This window comes from Aethalodelphis obliquidens, unplaced genomic scaffold (genome assembly GCF_003676395.1).
Source record: "Aethalodelphis obliquidens isolate GAN/ISIS:26980383/991018 unplaced genomic scaffold, ASM367639v1 scaffold9, whole genome shotgun sequence".
In the NCBI taxonomy this organism is placed as follows: domain Eukaryota; kingdom Metazoa; phylum Chordata; class Mammalia; order Artiodactyla; family Delphinidae; genus Aethalodelphis; species Aethalodelphis obliquidens.
In genome coordinates this window covers 11,120,308-11,147,081 of record NW_020837953.1, presented here as the reverse complement: position 1 = coordinate 11,147,081, position 26,774 = coordinate 11,120,308, and the positions used below count along the sequence as shown (strand labels likewise).

The 26,774-nt window shown below is 36.6% G+C and overlaps 1 protein-coding gene across 1 annotated transcript in view; it reads right to left on the bottom strand.

Moving 5' to 3' along the window:
• Nucleotides 1-26,774, bottom strand: part of FAF1 (Fas associated factor 1) — a 488,997-nt gene that overhangs the window by 132,374 nt on the left and 329,849 nt on the right. The window contains exon 11 of the mRNA XM_027108597.1: nucleotides 7,152-7,247. Within this exon, the coding sequence (XP_026964398.1) occupies nucleotides 7,152-7,247 (96 nt within the window). The remainder of the gene's footprint in view (nucleotides 1-7,151; nucleotides 7,248-26,774) is intronic.

The following is a 26,774-nucleotide window of genomic DNA, read 5'->3' as shown; positions in this document are numbered from 1 at the left end:
AAATATGTCTTTTCCAGTGTGTTAAGAGATACAATAAAAATATAAGCAAAGACTATTGGAGAATAAAGGAAAGAGTGATTAATTACTTTAGAAGACTGTGCAAGGCCTGACGCAAGTGCTAATATTTAACCCATATCTTTAAAAAAGATATCAGTGTTGTGGAGTGTATGTAATAGAAGATTGGTGGGGAGGGAGTTGTACTCTAGGCAGAGAAAAAACACAAGCAAGAAACTGGATATTTAAAAAATCAATAAAGAATTCCAAAAAACAAACTGAATCATCAGCTCTATGTATGGAAGAGGAATGTGGACTGGCTATAAGGCTAGAAAGTTTTCATGAAACTAGATTGTAGTAGTCCTTAAATTGGTACACTAAGGTATTTGGACTTTACTCTGATGGCAATAGGGAAATCACTAAAGGTTTTTAGGTGGAGGACTGTTCAAGGGAACAATTCTGATGTGTGTGTGTGTGTGTGTGTGTGTGTGTGTGTGTGTATCTGCGTGTGCATGTGCACGCATGCGCGTGTGTTTGCAGTGGTTTGGCAGCATATGGCAGATTAGACTTGAAGACATGAGAAGGGATACTTATTTCAATGTTCCAAGTGAAAGAATTTGAGAGCCTATACTTTAGTAGTAGTGGGAATTCAATGAAGGGGACAGACTTAAAATATACTTCAGTAGAACTGATAGGGATTGTTGACCAATTAGATTTGAGGATGAAAAAAATGAAAGAGGCATATGAAACAAAAATTTCTAGTTTGGGTGACTGAGTGGTAGCGAAGGTCAGGTTTGGTGAGGAAGAATACTGAGGCCAGTTCTCAGATAGAATACATTTGAGGAAGCTGTAGGGCATCCAGGTAAAAACATCTAGTAGGCAACTGGAAAAAAAAAATCTTTTTAGGAGCTCAAGAAAGAGACCCAGAAAAGATTTAGATTTCGAAATAATCAACAGATAAATAATAGTAGAGGCTATAGAAATGAATAAGATCTTTCAGTTAAAAATTAAAGGAAGAACAGTGATAAGGATAAAAGTTTACAGAATATATATTTCAACTGGTGGAGAAACAGTAAAAGAGATGGAAAGATAACTGTCAAAGATTAGAAAGGCAATTAAGAGGAAGAATCTGAGAAGTAAGGTGTGAGAAAAATCTCAGTGGAGACAAGCAATGTAAACAGATTCAGTAGTATGTGAATTAAGAAAGAGACAGTTATGGCACTATGACAAAAAAAAAAAACACAGCACAACAAAGAAACCTTGATTTATAATCAAAAGACCTAGTGTTAAAAAAAAAAAAAGACCTAGTGTTGAATACTTTGCCATTCTCTGTATGACTCTGGGCAAGCATCATTGCATCACCACTGTAGAAGGTGACATATTGACCCACAGAGTTGGCTGTGAAAGTGAAAAAAGGTGGCATAGCATGGTATTTTATAAAAACTATTTTCTCCTGTTCCATACTTCTTTTTACTGAAGTATAGTTGATGTACAATATTATATGTTACAGGTGTACAACATAGTGGTTCACAACTTTTAAAGGTTATATTCTATTTATAGTTATTATAAAATATTGCCTATATTCCCTGTGTTGTATAATATATCCTTATAGCTTTATACATAGTAGTTTGTACCTCTTAATCCCCTACCTCTGTCTTGGCCCTCCCTTCCCTCTTCCCACTGGTAACCCCTAGCTTGTTCTCTATATCTGTGAGTCTGCTTCTTTTTTGTTATATTCAGTAGTTTGTTGTATTTTTTAGATTCCACACATAAGTGATATCATATAGTATTTGTCTTTCTCTGTGTTATTCCATTTAGCATAATACCTTCCAAGGCCATCCATGCTACTGCAAATGGTAAAATTCCATTCCTTTTTATGGCTGAGCAGTATTCCATTGGGCTGGAGAGCTCATCGTGGGGCTCAGAACTTACTCCTGTGGGAGAACCTCTGCAATGAATTATTCTCCAGTTTGTGAGTCGCCCACCTGGGACTATGGGACTTGGCTATATCATGAGTCTGCCCCTCCTACTCATCTCATTGTAGTTTCTTCTTTATGTCTTTAGTTGGAGGAGATTTTTTTCTGGTAGGTTCCAGTCTTCTTCATCGATGGTTATTCTGCAAATAGTTGTGATTCTGGTGTGCTTGTGAGAGAAGGTGAGCTCAGGGTCTTTCTACTCCGTCATCTTAGCCGATCTCCCCAAAACTATTATCTTTCTCTAAAAGTTAAATTCAACTTTAGTCACTCCGTAGAAAGAAGCCACGTTGTAGTGAGTTAAGTAAATAGACAATGAAGAAATAGAGTCAGCCGGTACAGATTATTCTAAGAAGCTTGGCTGTGAAAAAAAGAACAGATGAGCTAACGCTTGAAGGGGAGCTAAGTTTGAAGGAATATATATATATATATATATATATATATATATATATATATATTTAGGATGAGAAGATCTGAACATATTCTTAAGATGAAGAGAAGGAAATAATAGAGAGGGAGAGGATAAAAATGCAAGAGAGAGCCCTTAGCCCTCCCATGTTGTGGGAGAGGCTAGTGGGGGTAGGATCAAGATAATGGGCAGAACATAAAGTCTAATAGCAAACACCTCAACTAATAAATTAGGGTAAAAAATTTGATGCTGACATAAAAATATTCTAATTTGAACAGTCAAAAAGGAAAGGACCATAAAAATCTTGATATATCAGATCAGTTGGGACAGTTTCAAAGAACAGTAGGTCCCTCTATGACTGGAATGAACAGTTTTTGTCTTGGGTTGACAATGAGCATTAATAAGGGTGAGGAGATGGGTTTTGGGGGAGACATGGTAAGTTCAGTTTTATACAGAGTGAATCTGTAGTGGACATTCAGATGGAGATGCTCAGGAGGAACTGGGTTATTATTTAGCTTGTCTGCCTGTGGTGAGTATGTGGCATTGTACCCATTGGCAAACAAGTTAAATACTTGTCTCAACAAGTTTTAAAAACTGAAACACAAATTTTTGGCAACTATCTGCATTCAATTTCATTTTGATAGGTACAAGCTCCTTTACAGAAAGACTGTAAAGACTTTACAGAAAGGCTTTTTCCACAGCCATATTCCCAGCACTTATGCCAGTGTCAGGTGTACAGTAGGTATGTAATCAGAATTTATTGAATGACTACTGATTGAATCTTTTCTGTCATTTAAGCCAAAACCTACGTATCCTTATCTCCTCCCTCTTACTTCTCCCACAGATCCTATCAGTCACCAATCCTACTGATTTTCCCTCCAAAATATATCCTGATCCACTTCCTTCTCTCTTTTTTTAACTAGTGACGTTCTAGTTGAGGGTCTCATTATCTTCTGCCTGTACTAGCACAATAGATTCATATCTGATTTCTCTGTCTCCAGTCTTGCTTCCTTTACATCTAGCCTCTGCAGAGCAAAGTGCTTTTCTCTAAAATGTCCATCTGGGAAAATAAAAAAATCATTCCCCACTTAAAAGCCTTCTGTGCCTGCCCAGACTTCAAGTTCCCAACTTGACATACAAGACCTATTCACCATTGTCTCATCTTTTATCTTGCTTTGTCTTGCACTTTATTTTTATTTTTTTTCACAAAGTTCTTTTTTTTTTTTAAGTCTTTATTGAATTTGTTGCAATATTGCTTCTGTTTTTTTTTTTAATGTTTTGGTTTTTTGGCCCAGGGCATGTGGCATCTTAACTCCCTGACCAGAGACTGAACCTGCACCCCCTGCATTGGAAGGCGAAGTCTTAACCACTGGACCGCCAGGGAAGTCCCCTCCCACTTTATTTTGCATGAACAAACTGCACTCATGTCGCCCCATATACTACATTATATCATGCTATTTCCTCTGAATGGAATACTATTTCCATGTTTCTTCATTTGTCTGACTGTGACTCATTCTTTTAATTCGATTTGGATGTCAACTGCTGTAGTTCCCTCCTCCCCCCGCTCCTTCTTGTTTTTAAAAAATATTCATTCACAGTTATTTATTCTGTGGCTGGTGTATACCAGGCACTTTATTTCATTTTATTTTGCTTTTTATAAATTTATTTATTTCATTTATTTTATTTTTGGCTACATTGGGTCTTCGTTGCTGCACGAGGACTTTCTCTAGTCGTGGTGAGCGGGGGCTACTCTTCTTTGCGGTGCATGGGCTTCTCATTGTGGTGGCTTCTTTTGTTGTAGAGCATGAGCTCTAGGCACGTGGGCTTCAGTAGTTGTGGCTCGCGGGCCCAGTAGTTGTGGCTCGCAGACTCTAGAGCGCAGGCTCAGTAGTTGTGGCACACGGGCTTAGCTGCTCTGCGGCATGTGGGATCTTCCCAGGCCAGGGCTTGAACCCGTGTCCCCTGCATTGGCAGGCATATTATTAAACACTGTGCCGCCAGGGAAGCCCCTCAGGCACTTTACTAGGTGTTAGGGCTACAGAGGTAGATGAGGCAGACAAGTCTTTTGCCTAAAAACATTCTTGAAGGTTATAGAACCCTTCCCCCATACATGTGCTCCCCTAGTATCTTATGCTTATCTCACTTTTCTCATTAGTTATATAATACGAAATTTTCAGTTTATATTCATTTGACTAGCACATAGTTAAGTATTCAATAGACATCTCTGTAACTGAAAATATAAATCAATAGTTTTAACATCAACTGTATTTTAAATTTCTTTTTTTGTTATTCTTGGAATACCCCTCCTGCTCCTCCACTATCAACTGAGGATTGGACGACTCCTAAGGAACCTGGGTCCAGGGGGCCCCTATACTGTCCCACCCAAGCATCCGTGATGTGGAGAGATAGGTACCTAGCTAGGTACCCAGAAATATGGGAAGGTCATTGAAAGGGGACTTAGGAGCAAGGGGAGGATGGGAAGAAAAGAGAAAATATTAAATTGTCATAAGGAAAATGTATTTGCAGGGCTAGAAGGATGTAAGAAACAAAATTCCCCCAGTTAAAGAACACATAACTACAATGCATAAAATTCAAAACCTGAATTTAACTGCTGGTCTCAAGTATCTTCTTCTTAACTCAAGGCTGAAGATAGTCAATGGCAAAATGGTAATTATCTTGAAATACACGAAGTCATATAAGAGAAGGGTTAAAACCAGAAGAAAGAAGCAGAACCACTGGGTGGAAGCTATAAGGTCACAGCTTCCAATTTAATATAAGGTTGATATCAACAGACAGAGATGCTCAACAATGGAACTGGTTGCCTCATGAGGACAGAACCCTGCCATTGGAGATAAAACACAGATACATTTTGAGTGAGCTTCTTTAGCACACAGACTGTGATCCTAATGTTTGGCATGTAGAAGACATTAGAAAAATGTTTAAATGAATGAGGGAGGAATGGATGGGAGAGTGTAAATCAAATAAAAAAATCCCTTCCAGTTTTATAATTCTATGACAACATAAAAACCAAGTCACAGCTTCTTTCCCATTTCTCACCAGTCCCCTGGAGGAAGTGGTATTTACAGTTAGCCAGGGAAGGAAAAATAATGGACTCATCCCAGATAATCAGATTTAAAGATATTCCCAAGGGTGGCTGTTTTAGTTTTGCAAAGCTCCCTAACCCTATTCTACCTTCTTCCATAATTAATCTAAAGTGTATGCCAGCCTCAAAAACGCTAGTCCTCAATACATGGCATTAACTTCTTTCCACTGAAGGGATTGCCCATATAACACATATAATGGTGAGGGTGAAAAAAGGAAATAAAATGAAGTGAAACAGTTAACTGTCATCTCTCAGAGCATAGAATAATTAAGAATTTTGGGTGGAGCTAGTTGGCTCCCTTTTAATGTTAGCAGATTTATCCATTAAAGAGTTGACGCATAACGTACTTTAGTCATTAAAGATATACTCAAGCACTAGAAGGAAATATTTCAATAAATTATTTCTGGCAACTTCTGCCAAGCAATGAAACCCTATCATTTTTCCTTTCATGAGCAATTAGTGAGATAAAGTGCTGGAAAATACAGTGTGGGCTCTTTAAAGGAAATTATCATTTTTAGAGTCTCGAAGGAAACAGTACAGTAGTATTTGTAGTAGGGAGAAAACCTCCCTTCTTTGTGGATTTCCAAAAACCGAGTAGCAAATTATCATTTTCACAGGATGATCATAGACTAGAACTTCACTTATGCAGTCCCTTTTCTCTTTCACATATTTAAGCGATATAAGTACATATTCAGAGGATGGCTGCAGAAGTCCTGTGGCAGCTTCCATAATGAATGTCTAAAATATATAAGTTTAAATAAATATTTTGCAACCATATTTTGCATAGAATGTAAGTGGGAAAAAGGTTTTACTGGACGAGCTCAAGCTTTTGAATACTTGGGTCAGGTACTAGCCTAAAAAACACTGGTATAAATAAAGTTTTTTGTACTATTTATTTATGACCTCTGTTGCATGCACTTTTTAAGTCATGATGATGATTTTTCCTAGTACAGAGTAGCAGCTTAATAAATACTTTTAAAACATTTAAACTGTAATGTCCAGGCTCTCTTTCCCATTCCCTTATAACCAAAGTCATGGCTGGACACAGTGCTATTGTAGCCAAGGAAAAGATACTGTCTTTTAATATAGTTCAGACCCACAAAGACACATGCAGGCATATCACATACAGAAACATGTTCAATCTCCTTGCCCCTCTTTGTTTCTACAGCACCTTGTATGCACTGCCATCATTGCATTTATTACATTATGTCATTATTATTGGTTTACTAATTTATCACCTTTGAGCACCTTGATATAGGTACATTGTTATTCATCTTTGTCACCTAGTATTGAGGACAATGCCTGGCTCATAGAAGGTGCTCCAACTCAATGAGTTAAAGGACCTTCAGGATGAATCCTAATAAATGTACTCAACTATATGGTCAGCAGCAAAGAAAATTCCTTTGTTAACCTGACAGTTTTAAGTAAAAATTATTTCAACCAATCCACCCAAATTCTGTCTGTTTGAAACATGAAACTTACAGAACAAGAAGGAGCACATTAGCAATAATCTCACATGGAAAGTTTCTGCCTTTAAGAATTTACTGAGACTTTATTCACGCTACATTAACTTTATCTATTCACTGCTGTGGCAGATAAAAAAGAATAGGAAGTGGGCATGTGAATGGAGGATAGGCCTTCTGTTCAATGAAAAGCAAGCAAACAGGCTTACCTCTTCGGATTGCTCCCGGGTCTGTGCAGGTGAAGATCTTCTTCCCACTGTAAGTCGATGGCACGGATATGAAAGCCCTGATTCAGCAAGACACATCTGCAAAAAGTAGAATCCATCATTTGTAAACAAAATGAAGTCATATTTCACAAAAAAATTTTACTTTTCAGGTATTTTCTATTATTTCTGAAGCAAGATTAGAAAGTTCACTCTAGTAGCCTAGGCATTACATTCAAAGGAAGGCTCTGAAAATTTGAAAATTTTTCCATATACGGATGTTACAACAGCAAGGCTATTTTTCATTAGACAATAGACTGGAGCTCCAGGAAACTGTAACAAGCTTAAAGTAAAGCTAATCATATACACCTCCCCACCCCAGCATGTCTGTTACTTTTCTGATTAGTAGAATAACACCTCTATTTCCCAATTCCCAGGGCAATACTTTATAAATCTATTTTGAAGGGTACTTGGAAGAGTGTTTGTCGAAGACATTTAAAAAAAACAAACACATTTCTATACATGGTAACAATGTCATTTATGCTCTACTCAATATTAATCCACAATTTCAGATCATTATAGCTGATGAGTCTATAATATATGTAAAGCTCCTAGCACAGTACCTGGCACACAGACATTCAGTTTTATTACCATTATGATCTAAAACGCTAACCAAATTTAGCCAAAACAATGAAAGTAATATATATTTATTTCTATTGAATTTTATTTTGGGTCTGATATTAAATATTTTGAGATTTAAATTAAATTTAGGAAAATATGAATGCATGTCACTTTTGTCTGCATAAAAGAATTAAAACAATATTAAATAGCCAAAGGATGGTATTTTTCTTTGGTGTTAGTAAAATGACACACATTTAATGTAATGATGATATACAGTGAAGTTCCTTTTATTCTTATTAGAAATAAAATAGGGTATCCACTAGCACACTGAAAGCATTCGTTGTAACTTTGGGGGAGGTGTGAATTAAATTGATATATGAGGAAACCCAAATCTCTGTAAATTCATAGGGACCAGACACAATAATGGGTCAGTCCTAACTACAATTCAAACGTGTTATAGTTAGGCTAATTATCTGAAGACAAATACTGGAATGGAAAATGCAAATGTCACCTAAATATCCAGGTATTTTCAATCGTGTATGGTATGTGCTGTCGTATAGATTCTACAGATAAAAATCATGTGTTTTTTTATTGTTATCTTTCCTTTAGTCTCATTAGAGGTTTTTGTTTGTTTGCTTTTGCACCTAGATATTTTGGCATTGTACTTTACAAATGCTAAAAGGCCTGATTAGTAAAATAAATAAATAAAAGCAAAACTGCAATGACTGTCATTTCTACTCAATTATATCCATCAAAATAATTGTCATAATTAGCTCAATTTATTTCATTTCAGTACAAATAAAAGCAAAGCTAAGCTGGATAAGAAGCACAGGCAAAATTTCAAGACACGCTGCCTTCATTTTTTCATTTGAAAAAAGTTCTCCTCCCTCACTCTGAAATCCTCTGGTAATGAAATAGTAATGATGGTAAATGTCACTGACAATCAGAAGCAGTGTAGTGTAATGGAAAGAGAACTGGAAGAGCCAGAAAAATCTCAATTTAAGTACCACCTAGCTTCCTGATCTTGGAAAAGTCATTTCTCTGTTCTAAGCTAGAGTTCCCTCTTCTATTAATTGAGGTGAGTAATCCCTGCCCTAACTACCTCAATGGACTTTTGAAAGGGTTAAAAAGAATAAAGTAAGAAAAGATGGCTTTGAAACTATACTGAAATAGGCAGAAGAGCTGTTATCACTCCAATGGTCATTATTTTTAGGACCTGGCGAAGAGGAATGGTGATTAACTTCCACTGTCACTACCTTTGCATACAGAGCAATCGTAAATTAAAAGAGGACATATTTTAGGAGGAGCTGGAGGAAGGCGCTCACTAAAAGTACATGGTACTACAAATGGGCTGGCTCTTTAATGGGCTTGTCTCCACAGTTATCAATATTAACCTTCCCCATAGCTACTAAAATTCCTGAAGATAAGAGGACAGTGGCCAGCACTTTCTCCTTAGTCCATAGCTGAACAAGTAGGCCTCACTCTACACTGAGGAAATTAAAGGGTCAAGAATTTCTATGTGCCCGGCATTGATTAAATATAAGGCATAGTGTCTGTTTTAAGGGAACAGATATACCAGTCAGGGAGACAAGAGATACACATAGGAACAGAGACAGAAAAAGGAATACCAATGAGGCAAGCTGGGATTATATCACAGTCTCAGTAGAGCTGGGGAACCCTTGGAAGGGACAATAGTTACTTAGAGAGTGATTTCAAGAAGTTAGGGCTACAGTAAAGGTTTGCTGGGACTCATGACCAAAGCTGTAACAGATGTGAAGTCAGAAGGTGGAGGTTCCAGGCTGGCTAAAGCACTCAACGACAATGGGCAAAATCACTTAGAATTTCTGTACTTCAGTTTTCTTACTTAGAAAATGGTGTATTACAATTGTTCTATTTCTCTCACAGAGTTGGTATGAAGATCCAATAAGGTAATGTATGTGAAATCAAATGGTTATGTAATTGTAAATAACCAATATTATTATCATTGGAGTATTTATTTTGCAAGAAATTAGAAAAAGAAATTTCTAGGTTTGTTTGACTAGAAATTTGCAGGTTTGTTTGACTTTATAGTTGAAAATTTACATTTAGATTTACATACATCATATTAGTTAATTAACCTCTATATAATGGTAATCTTTCAATCACAAGATTGCTTTAACCTACTTTTTCACTAACCTCTTCCAATCCTTAAGTGTCCAGAAGATTATACCCCTAGGTGTGCGGCAAGTATGTAGAATTAAACAGTAAAATAAAGGAATCTTGACTTTATCCTATATTGAATTTTTGAACCCATTTTGAATCTCTGCATCTGCCATGATAGGAAGTCAAAGAATTAAGTCTAATATAGCCAGAAAAAACTGAATAAAGAGTTGAAAATAGATTTTGAAATGAGTCACAGTCCTTCACTGTACTAGGTTAATGCAGTTTTTCCCCAGAAAGTAACACTGTGAGTTATATTCTTTCGTTAACTACTTGAACTTGCATACTTAAACACATTGGTGGGGTGGAAAAATTTGTAAACTGGTAATCTCTAGGAACAGAAATACTCAATAAAGGCTTTCTATATAAAGAACAATGATCCCTATTTGAGCAAATGTCATAAATTTAAGCTTGAAATTATACTGGAAATAAACACAGATCTTGGCTATGTAATGAATAAGAATACAGATAATATTTGTAACTGAAAAGTGGAGAGGACAAAAAAACCTGTAAGTCTAGCTTAACACTGTAGAAGGTTCTATGAGGGCAAGAACGGGGCCTGTCTAGTTCTCTCCTAAGCTTATCATTAAGAAAATTGTTAACAATCCCTACAGTTGAGTGAAAAAAGAAAAATATCTCTGAGATTAAAATAAATGGCTCTAATGTACATGGAAATCAGATATGAGTATTATAAAACCTAAAAAATATAAATTGTAGGAGAGACACAGAATCAAAGAAATTCCATAAGACACTTATATACCTAAAATACCAAAATATAAGATTAAGTCTTATCTAAAATTCTTTCTCCGAAAACGTTGCCTTATATTTGTGTTTACAAAGGTTCTCATATTACAGAGTGCTCCCTCAAATAGTTTAATTTTAACTACAATAGACTGTTTGGGAAAAACAAATTAGCCTGAAATAACCCTTCCCCTCTCCTGTCAATGATGCTTCAGGTGCTTACAGAGCTCATCTGTCAGAATTGGTTAATAAAGGAGACAAGGATATTTAACACCAATTTCATGATTATTCTTAGAGGTATAATCTCACAACTGCAAGTGTTGGAAGTCCTTATAAATAAGCCTTTAAAAGATATTTTGGAAAATGTCTTGGGAAGATAATGAATATACACCTATAAGACAGGTGAAACTAAACAAATAAAAAACAAAAAAACCATCGCTGCCCTAATGATACATAATAGAGATAGTATTAGACCAGTACTTTCTCACAGGGTTGGGATAAGCCTGAGCTAATATGTGTAAAGCATTAAGAACAATGCCTAGCCCACAGCAGATGCTCAACAAACGCTCTTTTTGTTATTCTGTGAATGAGTACTTGTGGCTTGGGATAAAATGACCAGTGAGAACATAACACTGATTCAAAATAATGCTAAATTAATGAATTAATATGACAAGTATATATTCTACTACATTAACACAAAAAGCTTATATATTTTAAACTGTTCAACAAACTCCTCTTTACAAAAATAAGCGATTTTACGGTATTTACATTTTAAAAATAAGACCACATTTTTAAACATGATAGCCACTGTAAGCAAGAATTCAAGCTGATTCTTCTTGTCAGCTGATGACTGAAAGTGTAACAGGGAAGAACAAATGTGACTCCATACTGGATCTGTTTCTTTTACTTTAACCTCTGTATTCTAACTGCTTTTTCTACAAGTTAGGAATGTTGCCTATAGCCTGAAAATATACATGATAGCCCATTCTCAAGGCTCTGACCTTCAAAGGTATAAAACTTTTCCATTCATATACAGATAAAAAGCTGCAGAACAGAAAATAACATTTGTCTTGTTGGAGGTTTACAGGAACACTGTGACTGGACCTATCTATGTGGACAGCTGCAAGAACAAAGGATTCCGGCACTAAGAAGTTTGCAACAACCAACAACACCCCTCCCCTTTTAGTATAAAAGAAGTCTGAATTCTAACTCAGGTAAGATGGTTCTTTGGGACACTAGTACACCATCTTCTCGGTCTGCTGGCTTTCCAAATAAAGTCACTATTCCTTGCCTCAACAACTCGATTTATTGGCCTGTCATGTGGTGAGCAGTATGAGCTTGGACTCAGTACCATAAGGATGTCAAATTTGTTTTTAAATTAGACTTGAAGAGGGCTTCCCTGGTGCTGCAGTGGTTAAGAATCCGCCTGCCAATTCAGGGGACATGGGTTCGAGCCCTGGCCCGGGAAGATCCCACATACCGCGGAGCAACTAAGCCCGTGCGCCACAACTACTGAGCCTGAGCTCTAGAGCCCGCAGCCACAACTACTGAGCCCACGGGCCACAACTACTGAAGCCTGCGTGCCTAGAGCCTGTGCTCCGCAACAAGAGAAGCCACCGCAGTGAGAAGCCCACGCACTGCAACAAAGAGTAGCCTCCACTCGCTGCAACTAGAGAAAGCCCACGTGCAGCAACAAAGACCCAACACAGCCAAAAATAAATAAATAAACAGATAAATTTATTTAAAAAAATTAGACTTGAAGAAAAATGACCAAAATCAAGTAAATCTGCAGTGCTAATAAATAATCTGAGGAAAATGCAGGCACTTAAAAAATTCTTGTGGATTGTTAAAAGCAACTCTTTCTATTTAATAACAGGAGACAGGTGAATGTAGCATGGACCTTTTGAATTAATAATACGTATTTAAAGTTCATCTATGTCTTTTCATGAATTGAGAGCTCATTTCTTTTTAGTGAGGAATAATATCCCATTGTCTGGATGTATCAATTTATTTCTACATTCGCCTACTGAAGGACATCTAGGTTGCTTCCAGGTTATGGCAATTATGAATAAAGCTTCTATAAACATCTGTGTATAGGTTTTTGTGTGGACATATGTTTTCGACTCCCTTGGGTGAATACCAAGGAGCACAATTGCTAGATCATATGGTAAGAGTATATTTATTTTTGTAAGAAACTGCCAAACTGTCTTCTAAGTGGCTGTACCATTTTGCATTCCCACCAGCAACAAATGAGAATTCCTGTTGCTCTACATCCTCACCAGCATTTGCTGTTGTCAGTGTGCTGGATTTTGGCCATTCTAATAAGTGTGTAGTGGTATATCACTGTTATTTTAATTTGCATTTCCTGATGACATGTGGTTTAGCATCTTTTCCTATGGTTTTTTGTCATTTGTGGATATTCTCTGGTGAGGTGTCTCCTAAGGTCTTTGGCCCATATTTTTAACTGAGTTGTTTGTTTTCTTGTTGAGTTTTAAGATTCCTTTGTATATTTTGGATAACAGTCCCTTATCAAATGTATCTTTTGTAGATGTTTTCCCCCAGTTTGTGGCTTGTCTTCTAATTCTATTGAAAGCAAGGACTTTTAAAGTCAGAGTGTCCTGAGTTCAAATTCACTTCTGCTAGTCACTGTTCTACTATTTACTCCAATCAATATTTTATATCTCAAAGCTCAGTTTCTTCATCTATAAAAATGGATAATATTACCTCTCCTAACAGGCTTTCTGTGAGAATGGCTTAAAGAAGAATACATTTGCCACACAGTAGATATTCCAACAGTTAGTGAATACTCTTAAAATCTACTTGAAATTCTTTTCTTTTCTTCTTATAGAAAGTATTTACTATTTTCTTAGGAAGACATTATGCCAATGATTCTCGAAGTGTGGTCTACAAACACAAGGTTCTTAAGAACCTTTTAGGGGTCCCACAAAGTCAAAATAATTTTCTAAATAAATACTTATATAGTGTTTGACTTTTTCACTATGTTTTTTACACTGATGGTAAAAAAGCAATGGTGGGCAAAACTGCTGGTGCCTTAGCACAAACCAAAGTAGTGACACTATATTGTGTTAAAGTCTCCAGTGCCACGTACTCACTGTAAAAATGCCAATTTCACTTAAGAATGTCGCTGCTGAATGGGCAAAAATTATTACTTTTAATTAAGCTTGACTCTTGAGCACATGCCTTTTAATATTCTATGTGACAACTGGGAAGTATGCATAAAGCACTCACACTGCACAGCAGAGAATTAAGGTTGTGTTGAGGGAAAAGCACTTGTATAACTGAGTTGTGTTCTGAACCAGCTACTTTTTCCATGGAACACTATTATTACTTAAATGACTGGCAGACGAACTATGGTTATTCAGATTTAGGTATTTGACAGGATTCTCCTCCAAAATGAATGAAGCAAGCTTGTTATTTCAAGGAACAAGTCTGGAAGTATTAATTGCCAATGACAAAATTCGAGTTTTCAAAATTAAAAATTAAAATTTTGGAAAATCATCAGCCACCATGGACTCAATAGCTCCCTAATGCTTAAAGACTTTTCTAATGAGATCGGTGGTGATATTAGCAGAAGTGATTTTTGATATTATATAATGAAATCTTTCAACATAAGAAAATCTGTATAACTCAGAGGACCAATACTCTCCAAATAACAATGAATTCATGACGTTGTAAAATCAGGTATGGATAAAGGATCTACTCAAAGTGCAAGACAGACCAAGGGATATTGCTGTAACAAAGTACAAAAAGTACATTGATATGGCTCCAGATTCCACATTGAAACCAGCCTTTAGAAAACTATCACTTGCCAGTTTAGTATCAAAGAAGAATATTCACAATTATCTGAAAAGACTATTAAAATACTCCTCCCTTTTCCAACTACAGATCAGTGTGAGGATAGAGTTTCTTCATATACGTCAACAAAAACAACATATCAGAACAGGCTGAATTCAGAAGATATGAGAATACAAACTGTCTTCAATTAAGCCGGACGTTAAGGAGATATGTAAAAGTGTAAAACATCACTCTACTCACTAATTTTATTTTTTGGAAAATACAATTACTTTCCATAAAAGAAATGCTATTTATATTAACATATAATCAATTTATTATTGTTATCTTAAACATTTAATTTTTCTCAATATTAATTTTGAATATGACAAATGTCAGTAGATATAATCTACAAAAACCAAAGCTCTTTGGCATCTTGATGACTTTTTAAGAGTACAAAAGGATCCTGAGACCAAAACGTTGTGAACTGCTGGAGTATGCAATGTGCACAGATGAAACCAATTTTCATAAATAATAATGGCAATTATTTGAAACAATTGAGAAACCTCCAAAGCACATTCTTCTATGAAGTTTGAGAATCTTCTCAATGCTTCCTCTTACATAATTTCCTTATAAACAAATTAAAATGAAATACCAAAACAATGTACAAAAGACAACTCCTGTAAACCATCATAATTGATCACTGGCTATCTCTGACAAGTATTATTATTATTTTAGGCTTGGTCCTCAGGGTGTTTATTAGGCCCTTCTCAGTAATGCTTTCTTTAAACATATGGATTAGCTCTTAAAAGTATTTTTATTTTGTAGCCAAATTTTAGCCTTTTCCCAAATACACACTTGTAGCCTGTCTTTATTCCTCACTGTTAATGACACGTTAAGACATTTAAAAAGTATTGAACAAGAATTTAGGAGACCAGGTTATGGTACCTTGAGCCAGTCATCAGGAGAATTAACATTCTCTTTTGTAATATATGGGAGCAACCCACATGAATGACCTCTGAGATCCCTTCCAACTCTAATGGACTGTGATCTTAATAAGTCACTAAGAAAACTCAGTTCAGTCACCTGCAGGATCCTCACCCTGCATGTGACACACTTAGTAACACAAACTAACAGTTCTGAAAGTATAGCTTTACTATATGTATCTTTAAAAAATCAGTTTGTAAAATACAATTCCTTTGTGTTTCAAAAAGAACATTAATAAAAGAAAGTTTTTTTACAACCATGTTTCCAAGCTTGTCATCACCTTGACACCAGCGTCATTAATTCCATCCAGGTTTGGGAATGCTACTGGGCACCAGCATTAAATACAATCAACACAATATGAAGAATATATAGGGGCTTCCCTGGTGGCGCAGTGGTTAAGAATCTGCCTGCCAGTGCAGGGGACACGGGCTCGATCCTTGATCTGGGAAGATCCCACATGCTGCGGAGCAACTAAGCCTGCGTGCCACAACTACTGAAGCCCGTGCGCTTAGAGCCCGTGCTCCACAACAAGAGAAGACACTGCAATGAAAAGCTCCTGCACTGCAACGAAGAGCAGCCCCTGCTCGCCACAACGAGAGAAAGCCTGCGCACAGCAACAAAGACCCAACGCAGCCAATAAATAAATAAATAAATAATAAAAAAGAAATAGTGTTTTTAAAAAAAGAATATATATATACATACCACATATACACACAAACACTAAGTATTGCTTTATTGAGGTATAATTGATCTACAATAACTACACATATTTTGAAGAGTATCATTTGACAAGTTTTGAAATACGTATTTACCCATGAAACCACTCAGTAGTTTTAAAAATATTTTTTAACTAATTGCTATTATTGAGAGTTTAATGTGTATTGGTATTGTGCAAATTGCTTTATATGCATTACTCCACTTAGTTCTCACAATAACCCTGCCAGATAGGTATTATTATAATCCCCTTTTTAAAGATGAGGATACTAAGCCTTACATAGATTAAGAAGCTTGGCCAAGGTCATACAGGTACTGAGTAGCAAACCAAAATTAAACTCAGGCAGTCTTATCTCAGAGCCATTTAAAAAGAATTCAATCAAACAACTATTAAGGCCCAACTATATGTTGTCTCATGGTCTGATAAACAATAATTACTTTCTTTGGCTTAATTAAAACAGCTACTCCTAGATACCGTCAATTTGCCAGGTACTATATATTAAGTGCTTAACATATGTCTACCCTACATGATGATCCTACAAATTAAAGACAATCATGATTGTATAAATCATAAAACAGCCTTAGAGAGGTAGCATAATTTATGTAAGATCAATCAACCACTAAGTGGCAAAGCAGATTTTACTCCAAAGGCCATGGAGTTTTCAACTACATCATGTTTCTGAGCAACACGAAGCCTTTTTATGGAGCCCCGAAGATGACTGCTGGATCAACCCTTTAAAATTTTCAGAAGCTCACTGCTTAGCTAGACAGATTATTAAGGTAGTTTTAAGCAAAACTGAATCATGAGGCTGAAGTTTCATTTACTGCCAACCAGAGTGCAAATCAAAAAAGCTTATTTATTCACAATCCAAGCCTTTTTTTTTTTTTTAAATCACTTATGTGCTAGAAAAGTCACAGAGCTTTTAATTTGTGGCAGGTTGAAGCAAGCATATTAAGAATGTTAGTTACCAAGTGCACCTCCACTTGTCTGGACTAGCCCACTGACACATTCTTGTAGCAGGGTTAAATAGCAGTTTAGTCACCTCGTAAAAAAACACACTGTTAAAAAGGAAGTGACTAATAATAATCTGGAACCAATAGAATATCATGAGATGTATAAATCAAGATCAATTATCTACAAAACTCCTGTGTAAATAGCTAAAAAACTGTGTCCTCTGTCTGGCCTTGCTGTGTTATAGTGCCCAATTGATTTGGCAAGTTGGTAAGGTTTAATGAAATAAACCAACAGTAACAAATTCTGAGGTTTTTTTGTTATGTACATAAACATGAATGTTATCATATAAGAAAGCAGAGCTGGAAGAAACAAGGATGGCTTCCTACAGATGGCTTCATTTTAGACTCATAAGATACTAGAATCAGAAGGGTCCTTAGAATTCATCAATTGTGGCATCCCAGGCAGGAGACCACAGATCTTGAAGCCTTAACTGAGTTAAGCATTGCTGCCATACCCTCCCTGTCAAGCATCCCCAGCTCCATTCCAAGCTAGCATTGAGAATCTCCAGAGGGAAAGGTATCAGCAGCCTGTTCTTAAACTTATTCTATCAGGAGTCCCATCATCCTCAACAGATTCCAAATGAAAGGCAGTTTCTTCTCACAAGAACTAGTCTAATCCTCACATTTAACAGGGAGAGAAACTGAGATGTAGAGAGGTAAAATTGTTTTCCCCAAGTCACATATCTGCTTAATGATAGCAAAAACATATTCTCTTGACTCGTATCCCACGTCTTTCTACTAACTAATGTTAACTGTGTTCTTCAGATGTTATAGTTAGTTGTAAAATAATAAATATCGATTTAATTACCTCAAATTTCTAAAAAATTTTAGAAAATATATATGAAAATAATCAGAAATGCTTCTGACTTGTTCTTTGTTTCTTTTAATCTGTCTGGGAGCTTCAGAACAAGGAGAATCACCTGATGCTACTTTTCCACATTATGATTGCCCACCTTCATGCTTCTCTGCACTTGGTCCAACATTACCTTGAGTTCTTTCTATCAAAAAAGGATGCTCAACACAGAAGTTTTTTTAAAAAAATCTTCTATTGCATCCTAGCCCCTAAAACCAGATTACACCATAGGGAGATAAAAAGTTGCCCACTGCAACAGAATTAGATGTATTTTTATAAACTAAATATATAGATAATAACAGCATCTTTGAATCCTACTATTTATTGATTCTAATGAGTACACTTAGAAGAGCATCTGAAATACTTCAGAATACTAGAATACTACTGAAGAGCATTAAATTATGCAAGAAATACTGCCTTATTAGACCATCCTGATGCTGCCTAGTGGCATAGTCTTTCCCACACCTATTTAGCAAAAATGATCAGGTTTACTTGCATAAAGATAGTAGTACAGGCAAGCAGACAAGTTGTTATTTGCAAGGCAACTTTAAACTGAAGAAGCTATTTCAACTGAATCAAGAGTTCTGTTTTAAAGTCAACCATTTTGCACAGAGGCCAATTATCCATGTTGCGAATTAAAATGGTACTGGTTTCTCAATTTCTCTCTACTGCTTTATGTTATTTAATTGCTTATGAGCACCCTCTGGTGGAGGGCAGAAGAGAGAAAATAAGATATTAAATATATTGCTTCTAACCCACAAGACTGCTGAGGGGGAGAAAGTAATCTGAAACATGTGCAGATTTCTCTTGACTTTGCCCTTCTTCTTCCCTATAATTACTTCATAATTTAGAGCTATTTGCTGAATAAGCTATACTAACCATATCGTTACTCAGAGTCTATAACTTAGTCATTCAATAAACATTTATTAAGTTCCTATTATACGCCAGGTACTTGGATGCAGATAACCTGGCTTAGGATTCTAGTTTTGATATTTAATGTCATTTCCCAGGTAAGTTGCTTAACCTCGTAAGATTTCAGTTTCGTCATATGAGAAATAAGAATAATATCTTGGTTGACAACATTAAAAGATGATAAATAAAAAGGTGCCTAGAATAGTGGACTTAGTTAATTTTGCAATTTGAAACACACACACACACACAACTTAATCTTTGGCTCTTTGACAGAAGGAAGGAATATCATATAGGTGTTTCCAGATGCAATGCACAATTATTTGTCTTTTAAGAAATTTAAGCCTACTCACAGATATAGGAAACAAACTAGTGGTTACCAATGGGGAGGGGGAGGGGTGATTTAGGGGTGGGGGAGTGAGAGATACAAACTATTGGGTGTAAGATAGGCTCAAGGATGTACTGGACAATGCATGGAATATAGCCACTATTTTGTTTTATAATAATTGTGAATGGAAAGTAACCTTTAAAATTGTAAAAAAATTTAAAAAATATATTTTTTTAAAGAATTTAAGACTAGATGCCAATACTGGTATTGGTTAAGTGTTTATTGGTATAAGTTAAGTGTTTTATACCTTATTGTTTTATACCTTAAGAATTTAAGACTAGATGCCAATACTGGTATTGGTTAAGTGTTTATTGGTATAAGTTAAGTGTTTTATACCTTATAAGTTAAGTGTTTTATACCTTATTGGTATAATTTAAGTGTTTTACACCTTACGTCAACTACATTTAACTTAGTTAATATGTATTCTGAAACATACACAGAGCAACCAAATACATAATCTTTTCTACACCAAAGACATCCAGATGTTGACCAATACCTAGTAAAATATTATTTTCCTAGGTCAACAAAGTTTATTGAGATGTTTCTCATCTCTTCTCAAGAGTTTATATGACATTCTTATAAGTGCCACCCAGTGGAGAGTATGTTTATTTAGATATATTTTGGCTCTCAGTTTGTCTAAGAGCTCATCTGACATTCACTCTCTGCTTACGACTGGGATTTTTAAAAGTATATCTTATAAGTGATGTCCAAAAGTGGAACTTTCTACAAGTTTGCCATTTAACTCCTATGAGGTGAACTTAACCGAGACGGAGAGATAGGAAAACAGATTGTTGGGGATACAGAAAAGTCACTGCTGCAGTGATTTTAGGAGACCAGTTAAGCCTACTGAGAACTTCCAGCTTAAATACACTTAATGAGCCTATAAGCTACTTCTCTTCTATCACCACCATTAAAGCAAAGCAAGTATTGTTCTTTTATGTCTTAAGGCTGCATGGTGCCTTTTTATGACTTTCTCCCATCAATGCTGCCTGTGATATTATTCCACGTGTTTAAAAATATTTGTGGCTAATATATGGAAAGAGCACTGTACATAGATAAAAGGACCTGGGTAAAAATCCTAAATCTGCCTCTTACTAAAGTGATTTCTGGACTTCCCTGGTGACACAGTGGTTAAAAATCCGCCTGCCAATGCAGGGGACATGGGTTCGATCCCTGGTCTGGGAAGATCCCACATGCGGTGGAGCAACTAAGCCCGTGCACCACAACTACTGAGACTGCACTCTAGAGCCCACAAGCCACGACTACTGAGCCTGCACGCCAAAACTACTGAAGCCTGCGCGCCTAGATCCTGTGATCCGCGACAAGAGAAGCCACTGCAGTGAGAAGCCTGCGCACCACAACGAAAAGTAGCCCCTGCTCACCACAACTAGAGAAAACCCGCGCACAGCAACGAAGACCCAATGTAGCCCAAAATAAGTAAATTAAAAAAATAAAGTGATCTCCAAATTCTTTTCTCTCACTCTGAACCAAATTTTCAAGGCTGTAACATGGCCTACCTTTCCAGCTGTTATCCTTCACTAGTTTTTATACTGTATGCAGGTTTGTTTGCTCATTGATCCAAAAATATGCCTTGCACTTGTCTACTCCTAGGCTTTTGCTCATGCCACTACTCTCTCCTGGGTTCCTCTCCCCATTCTTCTCCACCCGTCCACATCATAGGTTTGTTAGGATTATTTGAGAAAAGTAAGTAAAAGCACTTCTTTAAAACTCAGCTCAATCTCCTCATGAAAACCTTCTATAACCTCCCCAACCTCAAAATAGTTTCTGTTCTCTAAAACACCTGGTGTCTTTTGGCAATCAGTCATACCTAGTGACACTTTGACAAATCTTCCACAAACAAACATCTTTCAGTCAGCTTGTGACTTGAGGGGCGTACCAGAATCACAGTGAGAGCTGGGTAAAAGGAGACAGTGGAGATTTTAGAGACAGAGGTCTAACATGGGTAGGTCAGGGCCTGGGTTGAAGGCACTGAAGCCTGGTTCAGGAATTGGACTCAACAGAGTGGAAAAGCCCAATATCTAGGGATCAAAACTCTGCCACTCTACATTGGTAGAAGTCTGCCCAGAGCATAGCCCTGTGTGATATTTCTGTCACTGGGGAAGAGGTGGTCCCAAGAAAGGCAGTGACACTACTTCAGTGGGTATAATAGATCAGGGAACCTGCTGTTCTAGAAGGTGAGGGAGTAAGGGAATATCCTACTGAATAAGGAAGGAATCTCATCCCCAAAACGTACCCTATGTCTCCTGAATCATTTGTACAGGTGACAAGGAAATTTCTAGAAAAACGTGTGTCACTGTAAGGCGAATTCTTTGGTAATCAGGTGTCACTATACTTGCTTGGAGAGGTATATAAGCAGAATGATTATGAACTTGACTCCAAAGCTACACTGCCAGTGTCTGAAATCCTAGCTCTGTATGACTCTGGATAACTCTCCTATCTTCTCAGTGCCTCAATTCCCTCCTCTGTAAAGTTTCTAAGTCAAAATACTGTTGTGAGACAAACTAGTGAATATAACAAAAAAAGAAGTAGACTCACAGATACAGAGAACCAGTGGTCACTCGTTGTGGGGGGCAGGGGGAGGAACAAACTATCAGGTGTAAGATGGGCTCAAGAATGTACTGTACAACATGGGGAATATAACCAATATTTTGTAATAACTGTAAATGGAAAGCAACCATAACAAATTATAAAAATTTAAAAATAAAAACATTTAAAAAAAGTTGTGAGGATTATCATTTATATGTATATATTATATATATGTAGATAGGTATAGGTAAAGATATATATAGATATATGGTCGATGGTAAGGATTTTGCTATATAATTCTGAGGAAAAGACAAACAGATGGCACTAAATTTGTTTTAAGTAAAGTGCAAAATATACTATTCATTCACTTAAATAATCGTTTCTGAGCATCTACTATGTGTCAAGAACTCAGCTGAGCGCCAAGGACACTGCCAATAGTGAACAGAGTTTCTACTTTAATGAAGTTAATAGCTTTCTAGGCTACAGGTTTGTGAATGAATTGAAGACCATGTTAGCTCTATTCTATTCTGCTATACCTAATCCTTGTTATCCCCTAAATGAGAATGCACTTGGCCTAGTTTGCTACAGTCCCATTCTACAGGGAAGAAAAATGAAGCTCATATTTTCACACAAGATCTCAGAGCTAATAAACACAGCAGTCAGGACTAACATATGTTGACTCCTAGCTTTTTTAAAAAATGACATCACCTCCACCTTAAATGTGAGCCAACCTGGTGATCTTGTTAAGCCTCTGATACATTGGGTGGAGGATAATGGTAAAGGTGAATTATGAAAAAATTTTAAAAGTCTCTAGGTGGGGCTTCCCTGGTGGCGCAGTGGTTGGGAGTACGCCTGCCGATGCAGGGGATACAGGTTCGTGCCCCGGTCCGGGAAGATCCCACATGCCGCGGAGCGGCTGGGCCCGTGAGCCATGGCCGCTGAACCTGCGCGTCTGGAGCCTGTGCTCCGCAACGGGAGAGGCCACAACGGTGAGAGGCCCGCGTACAGCAAAAAACAAAAAAAAATTCTCTAGATGTCATTAGATCACCTGAAATCATAACTCTCGAAAGGCAATGAAAGAAAGATAGCAACTTATGCTGCAAAATCTCATCTGTTTCTTTGCACAGTTAGCTTTTATAGACTGGAAACTTATAAAGAAAAATCATACTATAACTTTTCTATACTTCTTAGGTTAGGTAAACACAGTCATTATGTCATTTGAATTATTTTTTAAGTAAACTAAAGTCTACTTTAAAAATACCACTGTCAAAAGAAATGACAATGGATGGTGCTTGAAGAACAGATTGAAAAAGATTTATCAAATCTTCCCTGGGTCCTACTCCACTCAAGAAGTATAGTGCTGTTATACCTCTCCAAGGAAGCATATGCAGCAGTGTGGATATGATGACTTGCATTTCATTCAGCTCATTCATATATATTAATCTGTTTTATATGGGCAAGTCCAATATACTGAACACCTCTCAAAGTATCTGAAAACCAAGCTTTCAAGCTTTTTTTGTGCTAATTGTGAAAGTATCCTTTCCCAGAAGATAATTTTCTATAGACAATTTGAGATTTCACACCATAATGGCTTACCAAGAAGCATGAAAATAAAAGGTTGTTACCAAAACTACCACTAAAAAAAAAAAACCGCAGAAAGAAACCATGTGTTAACCTAAAAAACAAATGCATGTCTTCCAGAAATTTATATTTCATGATAATAATTATTGTTATTGTTTAATTAGGCTCCATGAAAATACCTCTTGAAAGGTATTCAGCAGTTTATGTTAAATGGGTGAAAAATCTATCTTGGGTCCAGTGTGTTCAGGTTATAAAAGCACCAGTGCTTATTTTATCTCCCTACAAAGTGTTGCTGAGATAATTACTGCTGACAGCTTTATTCAAGGTTCATTTCACTTTTTCTGCTATTTTTCTCTGGTTAGAAGTTCAACAGAGCCCATGGGAAGCCACACCCCTCACACCTGTTAGGCTTCTTCATGTTACGGAGGGCCAGTATGGACATGTCACTTCAAATTAGCATTGTACCAGGGCGCTAACTGTGACAATTACTTATCACAGGTTTAACTAAAAAAAAAAAAGTTTCTAATTCAACCACAAAAACAGTGTCACAGAATGTAATTTAAACCTGTAAAAGCAGGTTGCATAAAAAACGCTCAGAGAGCAGCAGCAAAGGTTCCCAGGGTCGAGCTTTGGGCTATATCTGAATTATGCAGGAATGCTCTGCAACTGAACACTTCCTTTAAAACAAAACCAAACCAAAAAGGTAAACAAGGAAAAGCCAGCAATTATACTTTAACAGCAAGCAATGGTGATGAGTGGGCCTCTCTAAGTTTTCTTCATGTTTCTCTCCCAAGCTTGAATATTTTATTCATTTTGCTAATTCTTTTGTGTCATGTTAACTAAATCAATAATGAAATTTCCAGCTAAAGCAAAGCAGCTACTTCTAGATTTACCAAAGGAAAGACAAAGCTCTAGAACTTGGCAGGAGAGAACACTCTCTCCAAATATTTGTGTTTTTTTTCCACTTGCAAACCAGAAAATTATCATTAGAGAGGGCAGACGTTAACTCAAAAGGAAAAAGGAAAAACCTCACACTTCTTAAATGTGTTTCAAGCTGGTTATTATAAGTCTCTCTGTTCCGAGTGCAAAATAATCTCAGAATTAGGCCACCTCTGAAAGACCTGGGATGGCTGGAGGTGGTTAACACAGACTGCTGTGAGGCTAATTGTGGATCCTGAGTTAATTACTCTCTCCTGACAGGGGATTTTAAAAATAAATAAAATGGTCATTTACTCAGTTTTTACTTCAATTTGGACTTAAGGAAACACCACATGATGATGGCTAAGCTCTGGACACTTCATTATTTGTTGCTGTTATTTAGATGAAGCAAGTCTGGGAAATAAGTATGTCCACATCATAATCAATGCTAACGTGTGCTAACAAAACAACAGCGAATGGCTCTGTACTTGCCACAGCACGTGCACGATTTGATTCACAAATGCCCAGTGTCTGTTACCTGGGCAGAGTTAAAAGGGATTCAGTGTTGCTTCGCACACACATACACGCACCCACACACGCATGCACACACACATATAAACATCAACAACCTGGCTGGAGAATGCAAGTCTCCAAAGCTTGTGGAGACTTCTTTGAAAAAGAATCTGAAAACATTCATGAAAAGCAAAGGACAAAATAATGATGCTGAGCAGGAATTCAACAGAAGAAATCAGTTGCTAATTTTTAGCAAATCACATCTATTGGTGAATCCATAGTACTTCTGGTATGGCAACATAATTTCAATATCTTAACAGTTCCAGAAATTTAAAAACCATCATATACATGAATGATGCAGTAGAAATACAGAATTTTTCTCAATCCGAAATACAGAAGGGGTATCTTATGCAGAAAAAAAAAAAAAAACTCCTCATATTTTTCTTCATTTTTCTAACATTTGGAAAGTCATTTATTAACAAAAGCATATGAAGTCAACACAGGAAATATTGATCATAAGAACCCAAGATCTTATCAAAACAAGCCCTTTGCCTTATTCTATAATCACAACATATTCACAGAGAACCAAGACAAAATCTTTGGTTAGAAAGGAGTTTTTTACCTCAAGCTGGGTCCTCATTTTAAGTTTGATGAAGAGGTACTATTAGTGGAAAAACCTCATTATTTCAGAGAGCTACTGTATTAATCAATGGTGGCTTCAGCTCATCATAATCACAGAACCTTCAAATCTACAAGGATACATCTCAAGCCTGTTTTGTATGTGTAAAGAGTACCAACCAGCCATTTGGCACATATCTAGTCAAAACTGGGATGCCATTTACCCCACAACACCGTGGAACTCTTTGGACAGCAAACATAGGAGCTCTGAATATTTTTCCAGCAGCATCTAATTCCTTGGCAAACTCAGGCAGTAATGCTAACAGCTTTGGTCTCAGCACATGGACATAATGCTGCTGGGCATCTTGGCATGGGTTTTCCTCCTGGGAAAAATAGAGTTTGAATTAACTACACAAAGTTAGGCACAGCAGCATAAGTGGGTGCTATCTAGAAACTAGAAAGAACTTCACCTTTCTAGTTAATCCATGCCTGGCCCATCCAAGCCAAGTGATTCTTCTCCTTCTGTTCAACTCCTATACCCTTACTGTGAACCTCTAGAATTCCTTTTAACTTTGCTTGTGTCTGTGTTTAGGTCCTAAACTCCTTGAGGACACAGCGTGGATCTTAAATTCTCATTTTCTGCCCCCATAGGGCTTAGTAGGTTGCTTTGATGGGCCAGCCACATAATAAATGTTACTGCTTTAATTTAAATGGGTACTTTCCCAGACAAAATAAAATACAAAAGATACTTGTAATTTTCTAGAGGAATACATAATCTACCTAGGGAGGGGGTTGTGCCTGGAAATTATTCCAAAGTGAGGTAAGAAATACTAAAAACTATCATCAGAGTACTATTTTATTGACTTCTGGGTTTGAGTGAAAAGTATAAGGCTCAAAAGGATTCTGACATAAGATAGGTTGAATTTAATTCAGTAGTCACTGATGACTTGAAACTAGTCAAAATAAGTAAAATACAGACCACTCAAATTCAACATCAATATAATTTGAACTTACACATTTTCATTTTTTGAAAGGCACATTACTTTCATTTCATATTTAATGTTTCTCTATAATTATCTTTCCATTCTAATATATTTCATCTCTGTGTGCTACACAAGAATTAGGGTAATTCAAATGTCATTTAAAATCTACTTTGTAAGACATGATGGCTCTCAAATTTATGAGGATGCATAATATAGCTAATAAAAATGTTTTCAGATTGGTAGAGAAACTA